Source organism: Rattus norvegicus, chromosome 1 (genome assembly GCF_021556685.1).
Source record: "Rattus norvegicus strain SHRSP/BbbUtx chromosome 1, alternate assembly SHRSP_T2T, whole genome shotgun sequence".
NCBI lineage: Eukaryota > Metazoa > Chordata > Mammalia > Rodentia > Muridae > Rattus > Rattus norvegicus.
Window position 1 is genome coordinate 109,675,289 of NC_141534.1, and position 20,787 is coordinate 109,696,075.

General features: G+C 41.7%; 1 protein-coding gene across 4 annotated transcripts in view; it reads left to right on the top strand.

The window, feature by feature from the left end:
• Zdhhc13 (zDHHC palmitoyltransferase 13) overlaps nucleotides 1-20,787 on the top strand; it is a 38,580-nt gene that overhangs the window by 11,836 nt on the left and 5,957 nt on the right. For 2 of the 4 annotated variants that reach the window (NM_001395115.1, XM_087576352.1), the window contains 11 exon segments: nucleotides 48-125; nucleotides 1,544-1,688; nucleotides 3,616-3,680; nucleotides 4,455-4,617; nucleotides 4,859-4,984; nucleotides 6,671-6,804; nucleotides 9,465-9,565; nucleotides 14,513-14,637; nucleotides 15,461-15,523; nucleotides 16,186-16,279; nucleotides 17,647-17,730. In NM_001395115.1, the coding sequence (NP_001382044.1) occupies nucleotides 48-125; nucleotides 1,544-1,688; nucleotides 3,616-3,680; nucleotides 4,455-4,617; nucleotides 4,859-4,984; nucleotides 6,671-6,804; nucleotides 9,465-9,565; nucleotides 14,513-14,637; nucleotides 15,461-15,523; nucleotides 16,186-16,279; nucleotides 17,647-17,730 (1,178 nt within the window). 4 annotated transcript variants of the gene reach the window in all.

Consider the following 20,787-nt stretch of genomic DNA (forward strand, 5'->3'; position numbering starts at 1 on the left):
CAATGTGAATCTTAAATTTCATGTCTTACTTTCGTTGCCTTTAACAGGTTTTATATTTCCAAAGGTGCTGTGATAGATCAGTTGGGTGGTGACTTAAATTCAACTCCTCTTCACTGGGCCATCCGGTAAGATGTCTTTCAAAGTTTTGACATACATGGCTAATGGCAGCCTGTCTTAACCTCAGCTGCAGGTAGGGGAATGGTTTTGGGTTTTTTCTTTTGTTCCCTTGGGGGTTTGTTTGGTTGGTTGGTTGGTTTTTGGTTTTTTGGTTTTTCAAGTTTTTTTTGTTTTGTTTTGTTTTGTTTGTTTTGTTTTTTGATTGTTTTGTAAATAAAGTGGGATTTGGGGTTTCTAGAAGAGTTGTTTTAGTGTTTGATCTTGTACTCCAGTATGATAAACAGACTCAAATGCTTTGGAATTTCTGTTTTGAAACTGGAATGAACATATCTATTTGGTTTGTATAAATGATCGCAATAGTTCAACTATAAAGCCAGTGTTCAGTCTTAGCTGCTTAGAAACTCAGTGTGGTGCTGTTTTAAGGAGATTGGAGAAGTCAGTCTCCTTAGAGTATATCTCTGTCTCTTAAGATCAATGGGTAAACTCCTTTGAAGTTGATGCATCATAATCTTGAGTAGGCTGGCTTAACATGGTACTTACGGCATCTTTCTCTTCTTTGCTGTGAGATGCACTGATCCTCTGAAGATGAGGGACTAAATCTGTCTGCCTAACCTGCTCTACTTGCTAATGTCATAATTCAACTGAAGTTAAGCGTTACTGCAAGGCAGGGAGCTGAATCTTTTCTCCATAGGCAAGAGTTTTGAAGGACCTAAGGATCACTCTTGTCCTTCAAGATATTGATGGTAGTTTCCATGAAAATGAGTTATGTTTGGAGACACACACACACACACACACATATATAGTTCTTATCTTAATATTTTTACAATGTATCCATAGTCTTACTGTTATACTATAATATTTCTGGCTCACCATGTTTTTAGTTTGCTTGCAGGGTTTTAAGGTTTTCATTGTTCACATTAGTCATTTGCTATTACTGTTTGCACATGATGCATTAGGTTTAATTTAGATTGCAAGGTTATCAAGTTTATCATTTGCCTCAAGCATAATCATGTAATTCTGAGTTGGACTATTTAAGTAAAAGACAGTTGTGGCTGACAAAATGGCTAAGTGGTTAAGAGCACTTACTGCTCTTGCAGAAGACCAGAGTTCTGTCCTAGAACCCGTTGTGAGGTGATTCCCAACTCCCTGCATGCAGCTTCAGCTTCAGGGAATCAGACACCACCCTCTGGCTTCCTATGGCATGCATGCATTAGGGCACACACATACACCACACACACACACACACACACACACACACACACACACACACACACCTATACATAAATAAAAATAGTTCTTTTCTTTTTTAACGAGTAGAAGTCACTTGTACAACCACCAGTATGTAAAACACCTCCCTGGGTATTTTTTGGGTTTCTACAAGAATTCTGCTTCTACAGAATAAAACACGGGAATTTCCTGTTCACAGACAAGGGCATTTGCCTATGGTCATCTTGCTACTGCAGCATGGTGCAGACCCCACTCTGATTGACGGAGAGGGATTCAGCAGCATCCATCTCGCAGTCCTGTTTCAGCACATGCCCATCATAGCATACCTCATCTCTAAGGGACAGGTATGTTTGGACGTGTGCCTCATATTCTAGGTGGTGTAATTTGAAGATAGTGGGAGGGTTAGTGGCCCTGGTCTACCCTCAGTTTTAAATTAGAGTTAATGGCTGTCCAGATACTCAGAACTAACCTTAGTAAGCCAACCTGGCTCTTGAGCACTGGTTTTTATGGCTTCATTAGAGGGAGAAAGACAGGTTATTTTAGCTCAGCATCATTTAATGTTTCTGAAACTTGTAAGCCTGTAATAGTTTTTCTTATGATACCAGTAATTTTCAGGGTTTTTTTAAAAAACATGACCTCAGAGCCTGTATTTTTCTTCTGCTTGAGTGTAGAAATGGTTGTCAGATCACTATTAACCCATCGCGTGCTTTCATTATTTGAACTCAAATGGGAGGCCAATTTGAATGTGAGCATCTCATTTATTGTTCCCCGAGTCATTCCACGAAAATGACGTCCTCGGAGCATGGGTGAAATTATAGGCTGTCGGCGGTGGGAGTTCTGCTGTCAGCTATGCTTGCTGCAGTGTGCTCTGACAGCAAGGTGGTTAGTGTGTTAGCAGTCTTGTCTGGAATGAGTGTGGAAACGTGTTTGCACAAATGCCATTGGATTGATTATTCTCCCGCCATAAGCACTTTCTCTCAGACAGCCCAGTGAAGTGGAATAATTATAACCTCTTGGGCTTCATTTTTTAAAATGTATGAGAAAGGAGACCCTTGTGCTTCTTCCCAAGTTCTCTTTCTCCAGGGCCTTAAGAACCCTCAGTAACGTACACTCCTTGACTTGGTCAGAGCACTGCCGCACCTCACCCTTGCCATGTTTTCTAAAAGAATAATAATATCCTTATTGAGATATGATTCCCTTTTTTCTTCTCTTCCAAAAAAAATATAAAAAGAGTTTTGAATTTTTCTTGTTTAACTCTTTGAAGCAAGTGCAAAAAAAGAAATGACTCTGAAGATAGGTAATGCACTATTATTGTACTAATGGCAGTGTGAATCCATGGGGCAAGGTTTTTTTTTTTTTTTTTTTTTTATTAACTTGAGTATTTCTTATATACATTTCAAGTGTTATTCCCTTTCCCGGTTTCCGGGCAAAATCCCCCTCCCCCCTCCCCTTCCTTATGGGTGTTCCCCTCCCAACCCTCCTCCCATTGCCGCCCTCCCCCCATAGTCTAGTTCACTGGGGGTTCAGTCTTAGCAGGACCCAGGGCTTCCCCTTCCACTGGTGCTCTTACTAGGATATTCATTGCTACCTATGGGGTCAGAGTCCAGGGTCAGTCCATATATAGTCTTTAGGTAGTGGCTTAGTCCCTGGAAGCTCTGGTTGCTTGACATTGTTGTACTTTTGGGGTCTCGAGCCCCTTCAAGCTCTTCCAGTTCTTTCTCTGATTCCTTCAACGGGGGACCTATTCTCAGCTCAGTGGTTTGCTGCTGGCATTCGCCTCTGTATTTGCTGTATTCTGGCTGTGTCTCTCAGGAGCGATCTACATCCGGCTCCTGTCGGCCTGCACTTCTTTGCTTCATCCATCTTGTCCAATTGGGTGGCTGTATATGTATGGGCCACCTGTGGGGCAGGCTCTGAATGGGTGTTCCTTCAGTCTCTGTTTTAATCTTTGCCTCTCATGGGGCAAGGTTTAAACTACATGACTTCAAGATCTCTGTCATTTTCAGTGGTGATTGTCACCTATTCTCCATTTTCCTTTCACATCATACAATACTTTATGTCATATATTCATATTCTTCCTTTAAAATATTTTATAACAATCTATGGATTTTTCTCCTATAAAAACAAAGTACTTTTTTTTTAAACTTAAGTAGTATTAGAACCATTTTTAGAGCAGTGACAGAGATGAAAGGGTTAAAGAAGTATCTACTAAGAAATGCAACTTTTTATACTGTGTTCACAGTTTTGCTAATTGATTCCTTTTTTGACTAGAGTGTGAATATGACAGATGTCAATGGACAGACACCTCTCATGCTGTCAGCTTACAAAGTAATTGGGTGAGTGTCACTGGATCCCCTCAGTCTGCTTCTTGGTTCCTATGAGCTTTCTGTAAATGCACTCTCAAGTATTTTAGCCTGTGAGATGCTGAAGACTCTTCACGTGGCCTGAGGAGCTGTACTTAGAATACACCAGTGAGTCATTTTTCTCTAGGAGGCGTTTTGGAACAATTTGAAAGTTTACTAAGTTCATATTCCTTAGCATATGTTCATTATTGACCGATCCTTTTTTGTACCTGAAGAGATAACAAATTTAAGTGCTGTCATAATCACAGATCTCCATGATAAACCCACTTTCCTAACAGCAGTGAGCGAATTTAAGGTTCTCTGCTGTTGCTGACGGCTCTGATGACACTGACAGAGCTGGTGCATGAGAGAGCCTGTTATAGGATATGGTCAGACACATTCCTGCATGAGTAAGACGTTTAGTGTTTAACTGTACAGCACTTCATATTGGCCAAGGTTAAATTGACAGGTTTTTTTTTTAATATTAATCACTGAATAAAACAACAACATGAAGAAAATTTTTCTTATCCTCAGTATTACTATCTAAATTGAGTCATGGATATTGCAAGCTGCCATTTAAGGGCTGTCTTTCTTGTGTCTTTGATCTTTCCTGTTAATAACTAGAACAGAACTCTGAAGAAATCCCGTAGTTCTTCAGAGTGTTTTCTGGTAAATGATACGCTAATCTTAAAATTTCTCTATTTGCAATTTTTTTTTGTATCTTCATCCTCACTAATGCCTTGTGGTATTGTTACTGTTTTGAGACAGGCCAGAACCAACTGGATTTCTTTTAAAGTTTAATCCCTCTCTCAGTGCTGTTGATAAAACACATCAGAACACTCCACTTCACTGGGCAGTTGCTGCAGGAAATGTTAGTGCAGTTGATAAACTTTTGGAAGCTGGTTCTAGCCTGGACCTCCGAAATGCTAAGGTATGACCTGTATTCTCGTCTTCAATTCATTATATCTTCAATTAAAAGATGAGTATTTAATATACCTACAGGTAGCTAGCTATTCATTTGGGTTTTAAATACGACAAGGTAAATATTAACAATAATAGCTACTCTTAGAATAAACATGTCAAATCTATGATTCTGATGAAAAGCGTTTTAGTACCTATAATATATATATAAAATATAAATATAATTTATTATAATTAATTTACCTTTTTAGGGAGAAACACCTCTTGATATGGCTGTACAAAATAAAAACCAGCTCATTGTTCACATGCTAAGAACAGAAGCCAAGATGAGAGCCAACAAAAAGTTTCGACTTTGGCAATGGCTACACAAATGTGAGGTACTGTGTGTGATAGAAGTTATTAGCTTTTGTCTTTAGGGCAGCAGAGAAAACTAGAGATGAAACATTGTGCTGAGGTGGATCTACTCATAACATCTTTCCTATGTCCCGCCCAGCCTAAAGGAAGAAATAGGGCATTTTGCTGGTTGTTCAACATTAATTTTCAGGTGGATGGCACCAAACTATGTTGGACATTTGCTAATTAGCTTTAGGAATGAATGTAAAAATGTAAAATGGATTTGATTGCTAGAGTGGCACCTACTTGAGCACAGTTCAGTGTCTAGTAGACGTTTGCACTGTGAGGTGTCTGTCCTGCCTGCCTGTGACTGAACCTCCTCATCTCCTTAGGTAGTACGTCCTTCCTTCCTGTCTGTCATGGTGCGTGCTGTCAGTCATACCCTGTATCCATGCTAGTGTCCTTCTGGCTGGTCCTACTGTCAGTATGTCTCTAGAACCTGACCTCATCACTTCACACATGACACATTAGTCCAGCCTCGTTAGTCTTCATGTAGATTTATTTTCCTATTGAAAAAAAAATCACATTTTTTTTAAGCCTAGCAGTTCCTCTCTATAGTGTTCTGAACTTAAAGTGAACTAAATAATTAGTGTGGTTCATGTAGAAGATAGTTATGTCCAAGATTTACAATTGTAATGTTCACATGTAATTATTACTCTGTTCTGAAATTATTTTGTGGTTATATTATAGATTCTAAATTTATTTTTATGTCATACCCTGGGAACATCTTAAAGACTTGATGCCATTTGAAATTATCTACTTCCAGATGCATGAGTAAAAGTGGAAGAAAATAAGGCAAAGTGCGTTTTTCCTCTTTGCTATTTCAACAAGCCGGCTTGCTTTCTAGAGACTTCCACATAAGGCACGGAGTGCTTGAATGTAGAGCCCAGTGCCACTGCCCACGGCAGGTTTCATTCCTTTAACATTGTCAAAGTAAGCTGAAGCATTAGCACCCTAAAGAAGTACTTTAGTCTTTGATCCCCCCCAAGTGCCAAGACCCCCTCTTTGTTTCCTGCTTCTCTGAAACCTTTCCCAGGTTTTCAGCCTGGCTTTCCAATCAGTCTTTCTTAGTTACATATTGACTGTGTTGGCTAAGATCCTGCTCCTTTCTGCCTTCATAGTCTTGAGAAAATTTCTCATTTACTGCCTTTCCACCTATGTACAATTTACTCTCAAGACTTGGAAAATGCTAGGCCCATTGTGTAGACTGCCTCCTGGATCTGCCCTGGGTGTCCATTTGCACATGCTCCAAATCAAGCTTAGCCTTTCAGAATGACTTCTCTGGCCTTCTTAGTGAGGGTCGTACTGGGTGGGGCTCCAGGGGCAGTCACTATAGCCCTCAGTTCAGTCTGGACTGTGTTGATTTTGGTAGTTCCTTCAGTTGCTTTATTCTTCTCGGTGATGTAGAATACTAACTAAAAGAAAATATTTTTATTATCACTTTTCTTTTAAAAATGCCATTTTTGAGGGAAAAATATAAAACATCATTAAGTAAAATTTGTAAGATTGTCTCTATTATATAAATCAATCATTTTTTAAATTTGACAGCAATTTAAAGGAAATTTGTTAGTTCCATTAATTTGTACTGTGCTTACAAAGTAGCCTTTGTACTGAACTAATTATTGTCATGAGTGCAATCCTAAGGTTCTAAAACTCTAATTTCTCAATAGCTCTTCCTGCTGCTGGTACTCTCCATGATCAGCCTGTGGGCTGTTGGATACATCCTGAACTTCAATTCAGACTCTTGGCTTTTAAAAGGATGTCTTCTAGTAGCATTGTTGTTTCTGACATCTTTGTTTCCAAGGTGTGTATGTTATTAGTATTTGCAAGGCTGGTTATTGCATTTCCTATATAACTACCTACTTCTGTTCTCTATCAGCTGGAATCTCAAATTGGTGTAAATAAATATTACTGAGCCATGTGGCAGCACCCTCAGCATGGTGGGAAGAAAGGGTTTGATGGTATAGCTTTGGGCTGAAAGCAGATTGTTCAACGCAGTAGTGGGGTTAAACTGACAGTTGGTGGAAAGTAAACAATGTGAGCCAGACATTTATCATATCACTCAGTTGGTCAGCAATGGAGAGAGTTCTGTAGCCATTTTATGTCTTAAGCATTTACCCATTTTTTCACTTTTTTCTCATTTTAGTTCTAAATTTATTTTACACTAGTTATTTTTCTACCTGACTGTTTTTAGGTAAAACAGACTGTTTATAATGGGGGGATGTTAATAAAATAGTAAATGCATTGTAGTTCTCTTTCAAGCTAACACACAGAGAAAAATGCAGAATTATACTGATGAATCATATGACCAGGATCCAGGTTTAGCCCTAACACATCCCAGTCTGATCTCAGAAAAGGTGCTCTTTCTCTCTGTGCCTCAGTTTCTTCATCTATAAGTGAGGATAATCCTAATAATGCCCAAGCCATGGCTAATGCATATAAATGCTTAGAATAGTATCTGGTACATGATCTGTACTTGTAACCAATTCTGTCACTTTGCAGTCCCTTCCACACCTTATTGACAAGGTGTCAGTTCCTCACATGAGTGTGCGTGTCATCCTGAGTCCCTTGCATCCTTGATTTTCCCCTTGCCTTCACTCCCAACATTTATCCTGCCAAGCCTCCTAGCTGGTCTCCCGCCTTCTCTCCTATAGTGTGCCCATATAGCACTCAGGCAGATCCATTTCTGCACTGTATTCTTGTTAAAGTCTCCTAAAGGCTTGTTGCTATGCTCAGAGTAAAGACTATGTCCCCTCCTCCCCCTTCTCCTTGCCCACACTGCACTCCACCTGCTTTCTGCTTCTGGAACACAACCTTACTCCCACCTGAGCCTTGCTGGCCCCCTGGCCTCAAGTGTTTGATGCTGGGTCATTTGGTAACTGGAGAAGCCACCAGGCCAGGCTTCAGACATCCTGGTGCAGGTCTCTTCATAGCAGCTGCCTGTTCTATAAAGCCGGCCTTGTGTCTGCTTCTGAGCATTTTCATAACAAAATGATCCTTAGGGAAGATGAGAAGGAAGTGCACCCTGCAGTCTGTGGCTGTGAGAGGGTGTCCCAGAGTCCTGCTGCTGCCAGCACTTTCTGGAATAAGTAGCATGTACTACTTTTTGTCATTAAAAAAAAGCAGCAGTAGAGAAGCCTTTACTTAGTCACCCGAACGAAGACCAGGAAAGTTAGGTGCAGACAAAGAGAATTTAAATGTGGAATAAAAGTTCAAATTTCTAAAAAGTAGCTACAATTGACTAAGAAAATATGACTTAAAATTCCTAATTTTCCTTGGATATCTAAATACATTTTAAGCTAAATAGTAGGAATCTGTCATTAGGATTTTCTGAGTTTTTAAGACACACTACGAGCCAGCTAGCAATTTATACTCACCTATGACGGGACCATTTATTTAGTTATTTGTATGTTTATATTTAAATCCAAATTATTAAAAACTAACTGTAGGCGTAGCTTTGGTTGATAACTGCTGTGATTGGCATGTGGGTACATTTCAGTATGAGTCCAGTGCGTGTGTCAGGTTGTCAGCTGCAAGCCTCTGTTGTCACTTGGATGCAGGGGTGGTTGCTTCTTGATCCAGACTGCTGTGTGACACCTGTCACAAATAACAAGCTCTTGTAGATTTGGGAATTCACTGAACCATTTAATTAGACCAAGTGCACTGTTTTTCCCTGTAAAATCTTAGTTCAGACATGGAGGTTGCAGCGAACAGACTCCATTTTTTCCTATTGTAGCATGTACCTGGAGTGGTTGAGGTCCTTGGTTCTTCTTAGATATGCTATTGTCTTCATAGCAGTTTTTTTTTAACTAAACATTTTAAATGTTCCTGTCATAGGCACCAGTTGCCAGCCCTTGCTTCCTCTTCTCTCTTTAAATCCACCACTAGCCATTTCTGATGGAAATTTTAAGATGTATCTGGGTAAAAGCACATTTGTTTATAAGGTGTCTATTGAATTTGATGTGGAAGACGTTTCTGTTTTATTTAAAAGTATAGCACTGAGCTCTGGCACAGATTAAAGGAGGCCATCGGCCTGCCTGCAGTGGGAGTGAGATTCTTACTGCTGCTGCAGTGACCACTGGCCTTTTAGCTGCTGTGTGTGTGTGTTCATTCTGTGACTGCTTCTGAAGTCAGCTCCGAGCCAGAGTGCTAAGGCTCTGCACCCTGTATTTCATAAGCATAACGCTACCCTTTTGACAAAGCTTGCTTACACATGAAGGTGAATTTCCAGGTATTTACAGTTTTATATTTGTGAATGAAATAGGAGTAGCTTAGAGGAACTGGAATGTGTACTTTTGGAAGGTTATTGTACAGTTTTCTCGTGTACAAGAATAAACTGACACAGTCAGGGAAGAAAGTTGCTGCTGGCGTAAATGTCATTGTTATCGGGAAATTAGAACTGAATTAGCATGAATCCTACCAGTGCCTTACTTCACTAACATGCTTTTACCCTTTTCTTTGCAGGTTTTTGGTTGGCTATAAGAACCTTGTGTACTTACCAACAGTCTTTCTGCTAAGTTCCATTTTTTGGATATTTATGACTTGGTTCATCTTATTCTTTCCTGATATCCTTTAAGCTTAGATGAAATGCACATCTTGTTTTACTTTCAAAAGTCACTAATGCCAGCTGGGCATGGTGGCACATGCCTTTAATCCCAGCACTCAGTAGGCAGAGGCAGGAAGATCTCTGTGAGTTCTAAGCCAGCCTGGGCTACAAAGCAAGTCCAGGGCAGCCTGGGCTGGTTACATTGAGAAACCCTATATCCAAAAACCAAACCAAAACAAAGTATTATATCCATTTGTGACAGCGTACACACGCCCAGGCTTCCATCTCTTCCCAGACTTTGTCCTTTGTCCTTCCTGTAAAGCCATTGGAACACTGCTTTGCTTATATGAATGGAAAAAGTGTGGTGGAAAGAAGTGTGCTTCTTAGCTTACTGCCTTACTTTCTATGCTGTGTCTTTTCTGATAATGGTATTTCTGAAAAGAAGAGGGTGCTTATCAAGGAAATGCATAAGGGAAGCTTAAGGATCTTTCCCACAGGGACAAATAAGATGGCGCGAGTTTCAGAGTGCAGGCATCTACAGCCGTTGTGCCTAGTTTTTGATTTGATACTGTTTTACTGTTTCTAAGCTTCATTTCTAATATGGGTTATTTTCCTTTAACCTAAGCATAAAGCATAGGTATCACTGGGCTTAAAAATACCCTTTGTCCACTGATTCTGTGATGGTTTTAATGAATACTAGCTTTCTTATCACCACTTAAGGCTAGCACAGTTCCTGTTGGCCATTTACAGATGACCCAGTATTCATAGAGACTAGGACAGTGGACATTGTATTGAAAAGGGATGATTGATACTTTTATGTCACTGAACAATTTTTGAAATTATAGGTTTTATCAGTTAGTCTAGATTTTAGACATCAGATTATTTTGATTTTTTGCAGAATCAAAAATTAACAAGACATATAATCCCATCATAGTTTATTAACCTCGCTTGCAGAAATTCTCACTTGACTATAAACTAGGAACTGCTTGGTACTTGTAAAGGTATATTATGGTCAGAGGGTTGATTTTCATAACTAGACAGAACCTTCAAGTGTCAGGAAGAACTCACATGCCACACAGAGGCACCAGTTTGAGCGTGCTGTCTGAAGGCCTGTGAACCAGTAGGTGGCACACCTCACTCGAGGTTAGTGTTTTCCAGGCCGAGTGCTGCTGCTGGAACTGCCCTGTGGATTAGCTGCTGTTTCGCCTGTAAAGACGTAGCCCAAATAGTTTTGTCTTTCTCAGGCTGCCAATTAGGATTGACCCAGGGCTTCTGTCCCATAGCCGTGACCTCTTATGGGAAGAAGGTCGTGGAAGCATGTTGTCTTTGTTATTAGGCAGCATGGGTCTCTACATTTCAGGACCTTTTTCTTAGTTTGTTTATTTCAGATGAGATCTCACTTTGTAATCCCGGCTACCCTGGAACTTGCTATAATGGCCAGACTGGCCTCACACTCACTGCGATACATCTCCTGAGTGTTAGATTATAGGCCTGCACTGCTGCACCCAGTGTAAAGGCTGGCTTTCCTCCCAGTCAGGGATTTGAACCCATCTCCCATACAAAAGGCAGAGATAATCACTAACAAGGATGACCTTTTCTTTTTGTTAATGTGTCATTGGGCAAGTCACTTAACTTCACCAAGTCTGTTTTTCTGTCAGTTGGGAACAGTAGTACCAGTCTCTTGGGGAGCTGCCAGGAATATTGTGCTATGATAAGTGAAGAGCTGTACACAGTCCTCATTACATAATGGATTTATAAATAATACGTCATGTTTTAGGGACAACTCAGAGATCGTTTTCTCTAGGTTCTTTTATGTGTGCAGTTAAGTAATGTATTTGGATTTTATGAGTAGGACTGGATGAAGGGAGAGAGGACCTTAGGAATGACTCAAGCTACAATTAAGACTTGGTAAGAAATGATGAGGCTCTGAGTGCTTCCTGTGATCCTGGCTATACTTAAGTCTAAGTGCTGGATAGGTCAGTGTAAAGCCGTATGATTTCAGGGTCAGCTGTAGATATGACTTAGTTTTTAGGTCAAGCGAGAATCAGGAGCTTGCTATGCTGATACATGCCTATGATTCCAGCACTTGGGGATGAGGTAGGAGAATGAAAAGCTTAAGGCTAACCTGGGCTACACAGTGAGTTCAGGTCCAGCACAAAGCCCTAGGTCTGATACCACCAGATGAGAAGGAAAAGAGGGAAGAGAGAATTGGGAACTTTGAATGAGGGTTTGGTGTAGCCAGTGAGCAAGAGATCTGTTTGCCTTTCGGGTGATGAGCGAAAGTGCAATGCCTTTCATTAGGGAGAGGAAATCTAGTGATGTTCGTAGAATTTGTCTTATTTAGTAGAGACACCAAGTTAAGTCAGCTTACTGTGCAAGACCACCATGTGACCGAACCAACAGAATTTTAAGAGTATAATGTATAAGTTATTGGGACGTAGTGGAGAAAAACTGGATCTAATTTTTTAACAAAAAGCCTCTTGTGTGTCATTTAGAAGTGTTCCTCTTACTTCGTTCCAAATAAGCTTTGTTAAAATTCAGTTTCATACAACTATCTGGCCTCTATCTCTTCCTTAAAACTAGCCCCATTTATGTATTGTGGCAGACTAAGTGTCTTAGTCAGGGTTTCTACTGCTGTGATAAAACATTGACCAACCGCAACTTGGGGAGAAAGCTGTTTATTTCAGCTTATAGCTTGTTGTCCATCTTCCAGAGAAGGTCAAGAGCACTGTGGAAGCATGTTGTCGTCCTTGTTACTAGGCAGCATGGTTCTCTACATCTCAGGACCTACCTCAGGGTAGACCTGGAGGCAGGAGCTGATGCAGTGGCCATGCAGCAGTGCTGTTTATTGCCTTGCTTAGCCTGCTTTCTTACAGCACCAGGACCACATGCCTCTGGGTAGCACCACAGCATAGTCTGGTGGGGGTATTTCCTCATTTGAGGTTCCTTCTTCTCAGTGACTCTAAGTTGTCTCAAGTTGATATAAAACTAGCTAGCACAGTAAGCCAGCAGGACTCATTCTGCCTGTCTAAACCAGATGTATTTGTGCTAGTTTATTTTTGTTTGATCTTTGAGATAGTGTCTTACTAAGTAGCTCACAGTAGCCGAGAATTCCCCCTGTACCTCAAGTTGGCTTCAACTCAAAACCCTCCTGCCTTAGCCTTCCAGGTGTTGACATTCAGCTCAAAGTTCAGTTTCCAACTTTGAGTAGTAAGAGTTGAGCATCTGTTTTATGGCCTCTGAGGTTAATAGAATGTAGCTTGGAAACACCTTATAAGGCAATACAGTGTCAGGCCAATAGTATTTACAGTGGGCAAAGTTAGGCTTATTACTATCTCATTGGCTTATTACTGCATACTCATTTCTTCTCTGGAGCAAAATGGTACTTTGTGTTTTTAAAAAGTACCACTTTAAAAACATTTTAAAGTAGACAGTTTTTAAACCTTATAATCTTTTTTAGCATTAACATACTCATATTAATAGCCTTTCCCAAATAGTATATAATGTATACTCATTTTGCAAGGAGGGCATTTTTTTATTTATTAGTATTTTCTTTTATTTACTCACTTTACATCCCACTCACCCCATCCTATTCACCCCCTCCCACATTCTTTCCCTCCATCCCTCCTCCCCTTCTCTCTGCCTGGGTATCCCCCTACCTGGGCACATCAAGTCTCTGAGGCTAGGCCCATCCTCTCCCACTGAGGCCAGACAAGGCAGCCCAGCTAGAAGAATATATCCCACATACAGGCAACTGCTTTTGGGATAGCCCCACCCCCAACCCCCAAATCCAATTATTCTGGACCCACATGAAGACCAAGCTGCACATCTGCTACATATATGGGGGAGGCCTAGGTCTAGCCCATGTATGATCTTTGGTTGGTGGTTCAGTCTCTGAGAGCTCCAAGGGTCCAGGTTGATCTTCCTATGAAGTCCCTATCCTGTTAGAGGCTGTAATTCTTTCTCCTATTCTTCCATAAGAGTCCCCGAGCTCCATCCACTGTTTGGCTGTGGGTGTCTGCATCTGTCTTAAGTTAGCTGCTAGGTGGAGCCTCTCAGAAGACATTTATGCTAGACTCCTTTCTACAAGCATTAATAGCATCATTAATAGTGTCAGGGATTGGTGCTTGCCCATGGGATGGGTCTAAAGTTGGGTTGGTTATTGGTTACCCATTCCCTCAGTTTCTGCTCCATCCCCTTTCCCTGCATTTCTTGTAGATAGGATAAATTCTGTGTCAAAAGTTTTGTAGGTGGGTGGGTTTCTCTGTCGCTCCTTTGGGGTTCCTGCCTGGCTACAGGAGGTGATCTTTTCATTTTCCATATCCCTAATGCTGTGAGTCACAGCTAAGGGCACCCTCATTGAATCTTGGGTACCTTCCAGACAGGTCTCTGTCTCTTCTTGTAGATACCCCTATCTAATCTGCCCCATCAGTTGCAGGTTCATATTCATTTTCATTGCCACCTGGCCATCGGGAGGTCAGTTTTTAATTCAGAGCAGTTACAAGGGCAGGTTACTAAACTCTGGTAAGAAAACCATGTAGGCATTTATCTACCTTACAGGGAAGTACATCAACATCTCAGACCCAGGTGCATTTCTTGAATTGTCTTCTGACAAAGATAGAGAATATTTTCCTGGATGGTCTGAGGAAAGCCACAGTTATACCTTGAAAAGTTATATTTCGTAGGTGTAGAGGTTTTCCAGGCTTCAGGAAGGTTGCTGGCTTTCATTAGTATTTAAAATGGGCTTCAGTAATGAAGAAGCGTTAGTTACTGGCTGACCAGGAGCAGATAGACTTCTGTAGGATTAGAACGTGGAAGAGGGGCACTTTGGGTGGTGGGTGTACATGGGGAAGTCGGGCAGAGTGCAGGGGGGAGAGGGTCATGGGAGCAGTGAGAGCATTTGCGTACTTCACACACGATGCTTTTCTCAGTAGAGGTCGGCCATATTCCTTAACATGACTTTAACATGCAGCAGGCAGCCCTTTCTACTTTGCTTTTATTTTCAGCATCATGGCCTTTCTCTATTTTTTCTACAAGACTTGGGCAACTGATCCAGGCTTCACTAAGGCTTCCGAGGAAGAGAGGAAAGTGGTGAGTCTTCCGTTGTGGTTTTCTAAGAGATGCAGCCATGCTGGCCTTTGGCACAGCTGCATCTACAGTGTCTGCTACTTAGTAGGTTCAACATAAGTGTGGGCAGATGGGATCAGAGGTTTCTACACTTACACTTTTTCATTTGTATACAAGACTTCTTAGAAACACCTATTTTTTTGTAAAAAGTGATCCCTCGTGAAACTTTTTGAGACTTGAGTTTTGTTGTTGGAACTCCCTCTTCATCACAGTTTTAGTCGTGCAGCCTGCCTGCTTGTCTGAATGACAGTGATGCACCATAGCAGGTTTCCACCCCATAGCTGAGGAGATGCCCACCCCCTTTTCTTTCTCTGTGCAGTTGCCAGAGACGTGACCTCTGCAGCTGTCCCTGGGGTTTAGAAGTTAGGGAGAGCCTTGTCTTGTACCACCTAAGGCCTGACCTGAAAGGCCCGGGCCTGTGCTTGGAGCCATCAGTTTGGATGCTTACCCATGAATTTAGCTTCTTTTTTGATGAGTGGTGTGTATGTGTGTCTGCATGTCTGTGTTTCTTTCTCTGTCCCAGCAAGCTGTAACTGGGAGATGCATGCCATTTCTGAGAAGGTGGTAAGGGGTATGGAAGTATAATTTTTTGCAGTCAGACTTCTTGGCCGCTGCCTAAAACAGCACCTTGAAAAGTGACATTATTTCAAGAAGAGAATCACTGGGTTGGGAGTATTCCACATTGCTATTCTGGCCAATTCTAAAGCTGGAGATGGCATAAAAGCTGTGAGAATAGCACGTGACCATGGATAACACTGCACCCTAAGGTTAGGTGTTTGTCTTTCAGAATATCGTCACCCTTGCAGAGACTGGCTCTCTGGACTTCAGAACATTTTGCACATCATGTCTTGTAAGTCTCTTTTGCTAATACTTTGTTTTCTTTAATTAGGGCAAATTCCTAGTAGCATTGCTTATGTAAGCATTTATTCGATCCTCCTGATGTGCGCATGCACTTTCCTTTTTACTGGGTTCTAATTTTGTATTTCTGTCAGACCAGTTTTCCACTGTGAGAATATGAAAGAATATTTATACTCACGAAGCTCTCTGTGGCTAATCTCTGTAACGTATCCATAGTGCTTTTCGTTTGCCTTTCCTGTCATGAAGTGTATGTTAGGATTCCCTGCAAGTCAGAAGCACCTTATCTTCTCAAAACTGCATACTGAAACCTCTTACTTTGCAGTTGAGTTGAGGCTTAGAAGGGAGTAAATGATTAGAAGAACCTGAAATGGAACTGGGACTTCCATTTTCTTAGGCTCCAGTGCTAGTGCTGACTGTGGCACTGCCTGCGTTTTCCTTAGCCAGTATGAACAGTCTCTGAATTCAGATCTCTTAGTGAAGGCTCATTCCTGTCACGTACAGAAATAAATATTAGTAAGGCCTTCCAGAGCGTCTGAGTGACTGAATCATCTATAGGATTATTCGTGCAGTCTTCTATGACATAAGATTAAAGTTTTGCTATGATCTGTTGCTGCCAAGACCATCTTTGCTTAGGCCTCTCTTAATTGCCCTCAGATAAGGAAGCCTTTAAGATCACTCCATTGCTACGTGTGCAACTCTTGTGTGGCTCGCTTTGATCAGCACTGCTTTTGGACTGGACGCTGCATAGGTAAGAGACTTACTTAACCTCTGTGGTAAGTGAAGCACTTGTGTAGCTAAGAAGGGGATGCAAAAAGAAATCGAAAGGCATCCAAGATCTCCATTTTGTAACTCTTCAAGAATCTTTGCAGTGAAGACTTGGGAAATAACTAACGGATTGTTAATGACAGTGATTGTCAGTTGTGTAGTATTTTGGAGATTATGAAATATTTTCATATGTGGTATCTGATTTGATCATTGGAACACACCTGTGAGGTTGTTATTGCTATCTGCATTTCAGAGCAAAGGGTGTAAATAATTGAGATCGTCTTTGTCATATTAGTTCCTCATGCCAAATGTCACACTCTTTCTTTAGGTTGTGACTTAACTTTCTTACTTACCCTCTCCTCCTGCCTCGTTCAGTGCTCAGATAGGAGATGAACCAAAGTTAAAAGGACCTGTGAGTGTCTTCTCTAAAGAGTTGCTTTTATCCCTCTGAGGCACCTGAGGCTGCAGATCAGGCTCAGATGTTTTCTCCTGGAGGTGGCGTCCCAGTCTTCCTGGGCCCATTCTGTCATAAAGATTAAATGGCTGACACTCTGCCAGCTAAACTGAATGACAACAGGGAAATCATTATAAGGGACCCAATTACTGTGTGTTTATCAGATTATATTTGGCCGTGTTTCCGCCTGCATAGTCCTGTTTAGTGAGAGGCCTATGAAGTGAGAGAGCTCTGATCTCCTCTTGCTGTTACAATAAGACTGGGATCAGAGAAGCCAATGACTTGGCCGCAGTGGCTCAGCTGGGAATCATGAACAAGGGACGCTTGCTGCAGGATGCACTGATGGCAGTGAATATTCCTGCTTCTGAGGGAACCGAGACTGGCGTGGTGGTAACTAAAAGTCATTTATGTTGTTAGCAGCAAAACACTCTCACAGTCTCCACCAAGCATCTGACACTTCTACAGCCTTTTTGTAGGCCGTGTTTCCCCTCTGCTGTTCCTAGTGCCCACCACAGTTGGGATGTACTTGCCACTCCTCACATTTGCTGTCTCTGTTCCCTTTCAAGTCAGTCTTTGATGTCCCTAAACGCACTGCATGGGAAGGGGCCAGATGTGACTTCGCCAGCGACTTCCCACTAACAGTGTAGGCCAACAGTGTAGCCCAAAGCTGGCTTTGCCTGGTTAACTTTGCTTTGTGCAATGTCCTTTCCTAGGCTGGTAGGAACCATTAGTGGACGTAGAGGGCTGACTCTCAGCAGAGCCGTCTCATTTGGTAGTATTCAGAAGCAAAGCAAGCTTCCTTTCTGTTTACTTAGAAATTTTTTCACAGAGAAGTAGTATTGTCTAGGGAGTCATTAGGAAAAGAAAATCTCAAATGTTTTCTTTCTTTCTGACAGGTTTTGGCAACCATCATCATTACATCTTCTTCTTGCTTTCCCTTTCCATGGTGTGTGACTGGATCATATATGGATCTTTCGTCTGTAAGTATAAGTGTTTCTTAGAAGCTCATGCACCCATACCCAGGTCTCTTTCTCATGAGCCTTTGTCTGCCACATTCTGGCCAGTGTGTAATCCAGACCTCTAGTGAAAGAATGAAACAGAGGCCTTTAAGCCTGGGAAACTGCAAGAAGTGTAATAAGAGGTAACTCTGCAGTGCTTAGAAAGAATGCCTGGGTGAATCTGAGTGGTCAAAGTAGAAATTGGTTAGTCTTACCCTCCTGTGAAGAGAAACCAGCCCCCGAGTGCAGAGCACTTCCCTTCAGTGAGTAAGGAAGAGGGGGACAGAAGGGGCTGCTTTGGGGAGGTGGAAGGATAGTGGTCACAGTAAATTAAAGAGCGAATCTCGGAGAGCGCAGGCCATTTGAGAAGAATTAAAGGAAAACCAAGAAACAAGGGGGAAACCATCACAGTGGAGAAGTTGGGAAGAAAATATTGGCTCACTTGTACTGTAGTCCAGGGACAGAAAATAACCGTCAGTAGCATTTAGTAAAGGTGCCTAGGTATCATGCAGGGCTGTTCTGAGGTGACTGGTGAAGGACAGAGTTTAAACTGAAGCCTGAAGGATGTTGGTGAACTCTTAAGAATTGTGTGACTATACTCCTCATACCTTGACGTGGGTGTCCTAGGGGAAGACCTTGTAGTGCTAGCATTTGTTTTTCTGAGTATTAAGAACTTCAGGCTTTTATTTGTTTATGTTTTTTGAAGACTGAGGATGTTTAGTCATGGACTTGACTCCTGATCTTTTACATCTGGTTACCCTCTGTTTTGTGGCCTCCAGTGTCCGAGCTTATTGCTGTGAGCCAAAGTCTTCAGAAACAGTGTTTTTTCTTTCCTCCACCTCCAAACCTGAGTACTTTGACTTTTTCATCATCCCCATTTCCTTGTTTAATTTAAATGTGGGGATTATGGGGGAAGTGTTTTTGTTGTCTTTTATCTACATTTTGTTTGTGGGAGGGAAGGGATAGGAGGGAGATAACTTGCAGGAATCAGTTCTCTCCACCATGTGTGCTTCAGGAATCAAACTCGGGTCATCAGCTTTGGCATCAACAGCCTTAAGCAGTGAGCCAGTTACTAACACTAAGGCAGCTCACACGCGGTCCCCTGACTTCCACTTCCCTTTCTACAAGCAGCCACAGTTACAGATTCTATTTCGTCTGAGTTTTCTTATTTGAAGGTTACTAGAGTCTGAATGGCTGGGTTGCTCTGTGCTCTGATGTAGGCATAGTGCAGACTTCAGCCACGGTCAGATCCTTTTCCTCCTGAAATGTGGGGTGTTTGTTCTCTAGGGAATGCTTTATGAAACAACCATGGCCGCTCAGACAGGTCTAACACAGTCAGAAGTGAGCTCAGTTCTTGTCCGAATTCATAGCAGCCCTGAGCATTTTAACATCTTAGATTAATTATGTCTTATAGAAAAACATTCAGGATCTTAACAGAGTTTCTCTGACAGCTGCCTTCTTAGGCTTGACCATGAAGCCTGTTCTTGGAAGCCTTCTAAGTTGGCCCGTCGACCAGCTTGTCACTTGGACTTGATGAGCCAAAAGGAGCCAGACTTCGCACCACCTTTGTCTGTCCTCACTAAAAATAATCTCATTATTGTGTGGAGGTCCAGCACAAGACCATGCTGATAAGGACAGCAGCAATTTTCCATCACATTCAGTCTTTCCAAGTTGGGTTTCTTTTTTTTTTTTTTTTTTTTTTTTTTTTTTTTTTTTTTTTTTTTTTTTTTTATGACAGACATTTACTTTTTCCCTCCTTTGTTTTCCTTTTCTGGCTTTGACCAGTGTTCATACAGCATTTTATGAAGAGTTACATTGGCTCACACTTCTGTAGCCCATCAGAGTGTGCTTTGTCACTAATGAAGGTATTAGATCATTGATTGTTTCTCCAGACAATAAACACGAGCTTGTGCTCCTTTGTGCTCCGTTCCTCTTACCAAGGCCTCGTTGCCATTCCTACTCCTTTGTCTGGGGTTCATGTTACTACAGCAGAGCCATGCTAGATAACCTCCACACTGTTAGCTGTGTGTCTCAGCACAGCCTCTAGCCACTTCGTCTTTTGTGAGGCCTTTTTTAAAAGGAGAAAGGTGAATCAGAAAGCCTGCATCGTACAAGTTACAGGGAGAAAGGTGCTGCATTATATCAGGAAGGGGTGTGTAAGTGTCAGAGCCACCTAAAGATGAGAACGATTGGTGTGGAAGAAAAAGAATCTCTGTCCTGAAAGGAGGTAAATTTGGATGGAAGGGACGTGGGGGAGAATTGAGAGGGGAAACCATAATAAGGATACCATTATATGAGGAAAAAAATCTCTTTTCAGTAAAGTGGGGGAAGCCCTGACATTAGCCATTGACTACCTGGGAAGGCTGCATTAGCATGAATTAAATTGCTGTTGTTACCTTGCATAAAATAATGTAAACGACCACTTGCAGCCATGTCTGTGATACTAAGTGTGAAGTCAGTGTGAGCACTCCACTGTTGGTGGTGCTGTTATTAAAAAAAAAAAAAAATCCCAGGAGGAAGCAGTGGAAATCCGCAAGCTAAAGGAAGCTAGATATTCTCCCTATTCAACAGCTGTTTCTTCCACCTGCTGTGGAAATTGTATTCTGGCTTTTTCTTTCTCCCATCAGGTTGCATAGGATGCCTCTTCCTTTGCTACCCTAATGAGAAGCTCTAAAGTGTCTCATTTGCTTTAATGTGTTGCCGTGATTGTTACTCGGCTCTTAGGGTGCTTTAGGCATATATTCACAGAAGATGGTTTGGGTCCATAAAGGAGAAATAGGTATTCAAGACTAAAGTGGACAGTCTTGGACTCATTTTCTTCCTGTCCCAGGAGGTGCTCATGCTGCTTTGGGGGAATGCTTACAGATTGTCAGAGAATCCTCAAAGCACAAACTGCAGATTCTCACTTCAGAAGGAATCTACCCTTCACATACTGTGACAGTGCCCGTGAACCTCATGACCGTGAAGATGTGTTTCCTTATTTCTGCTACTTCTTACCTGTTTTCTCCGTGCAGCTGCTCTCAGTTCATGGGTCAGTGT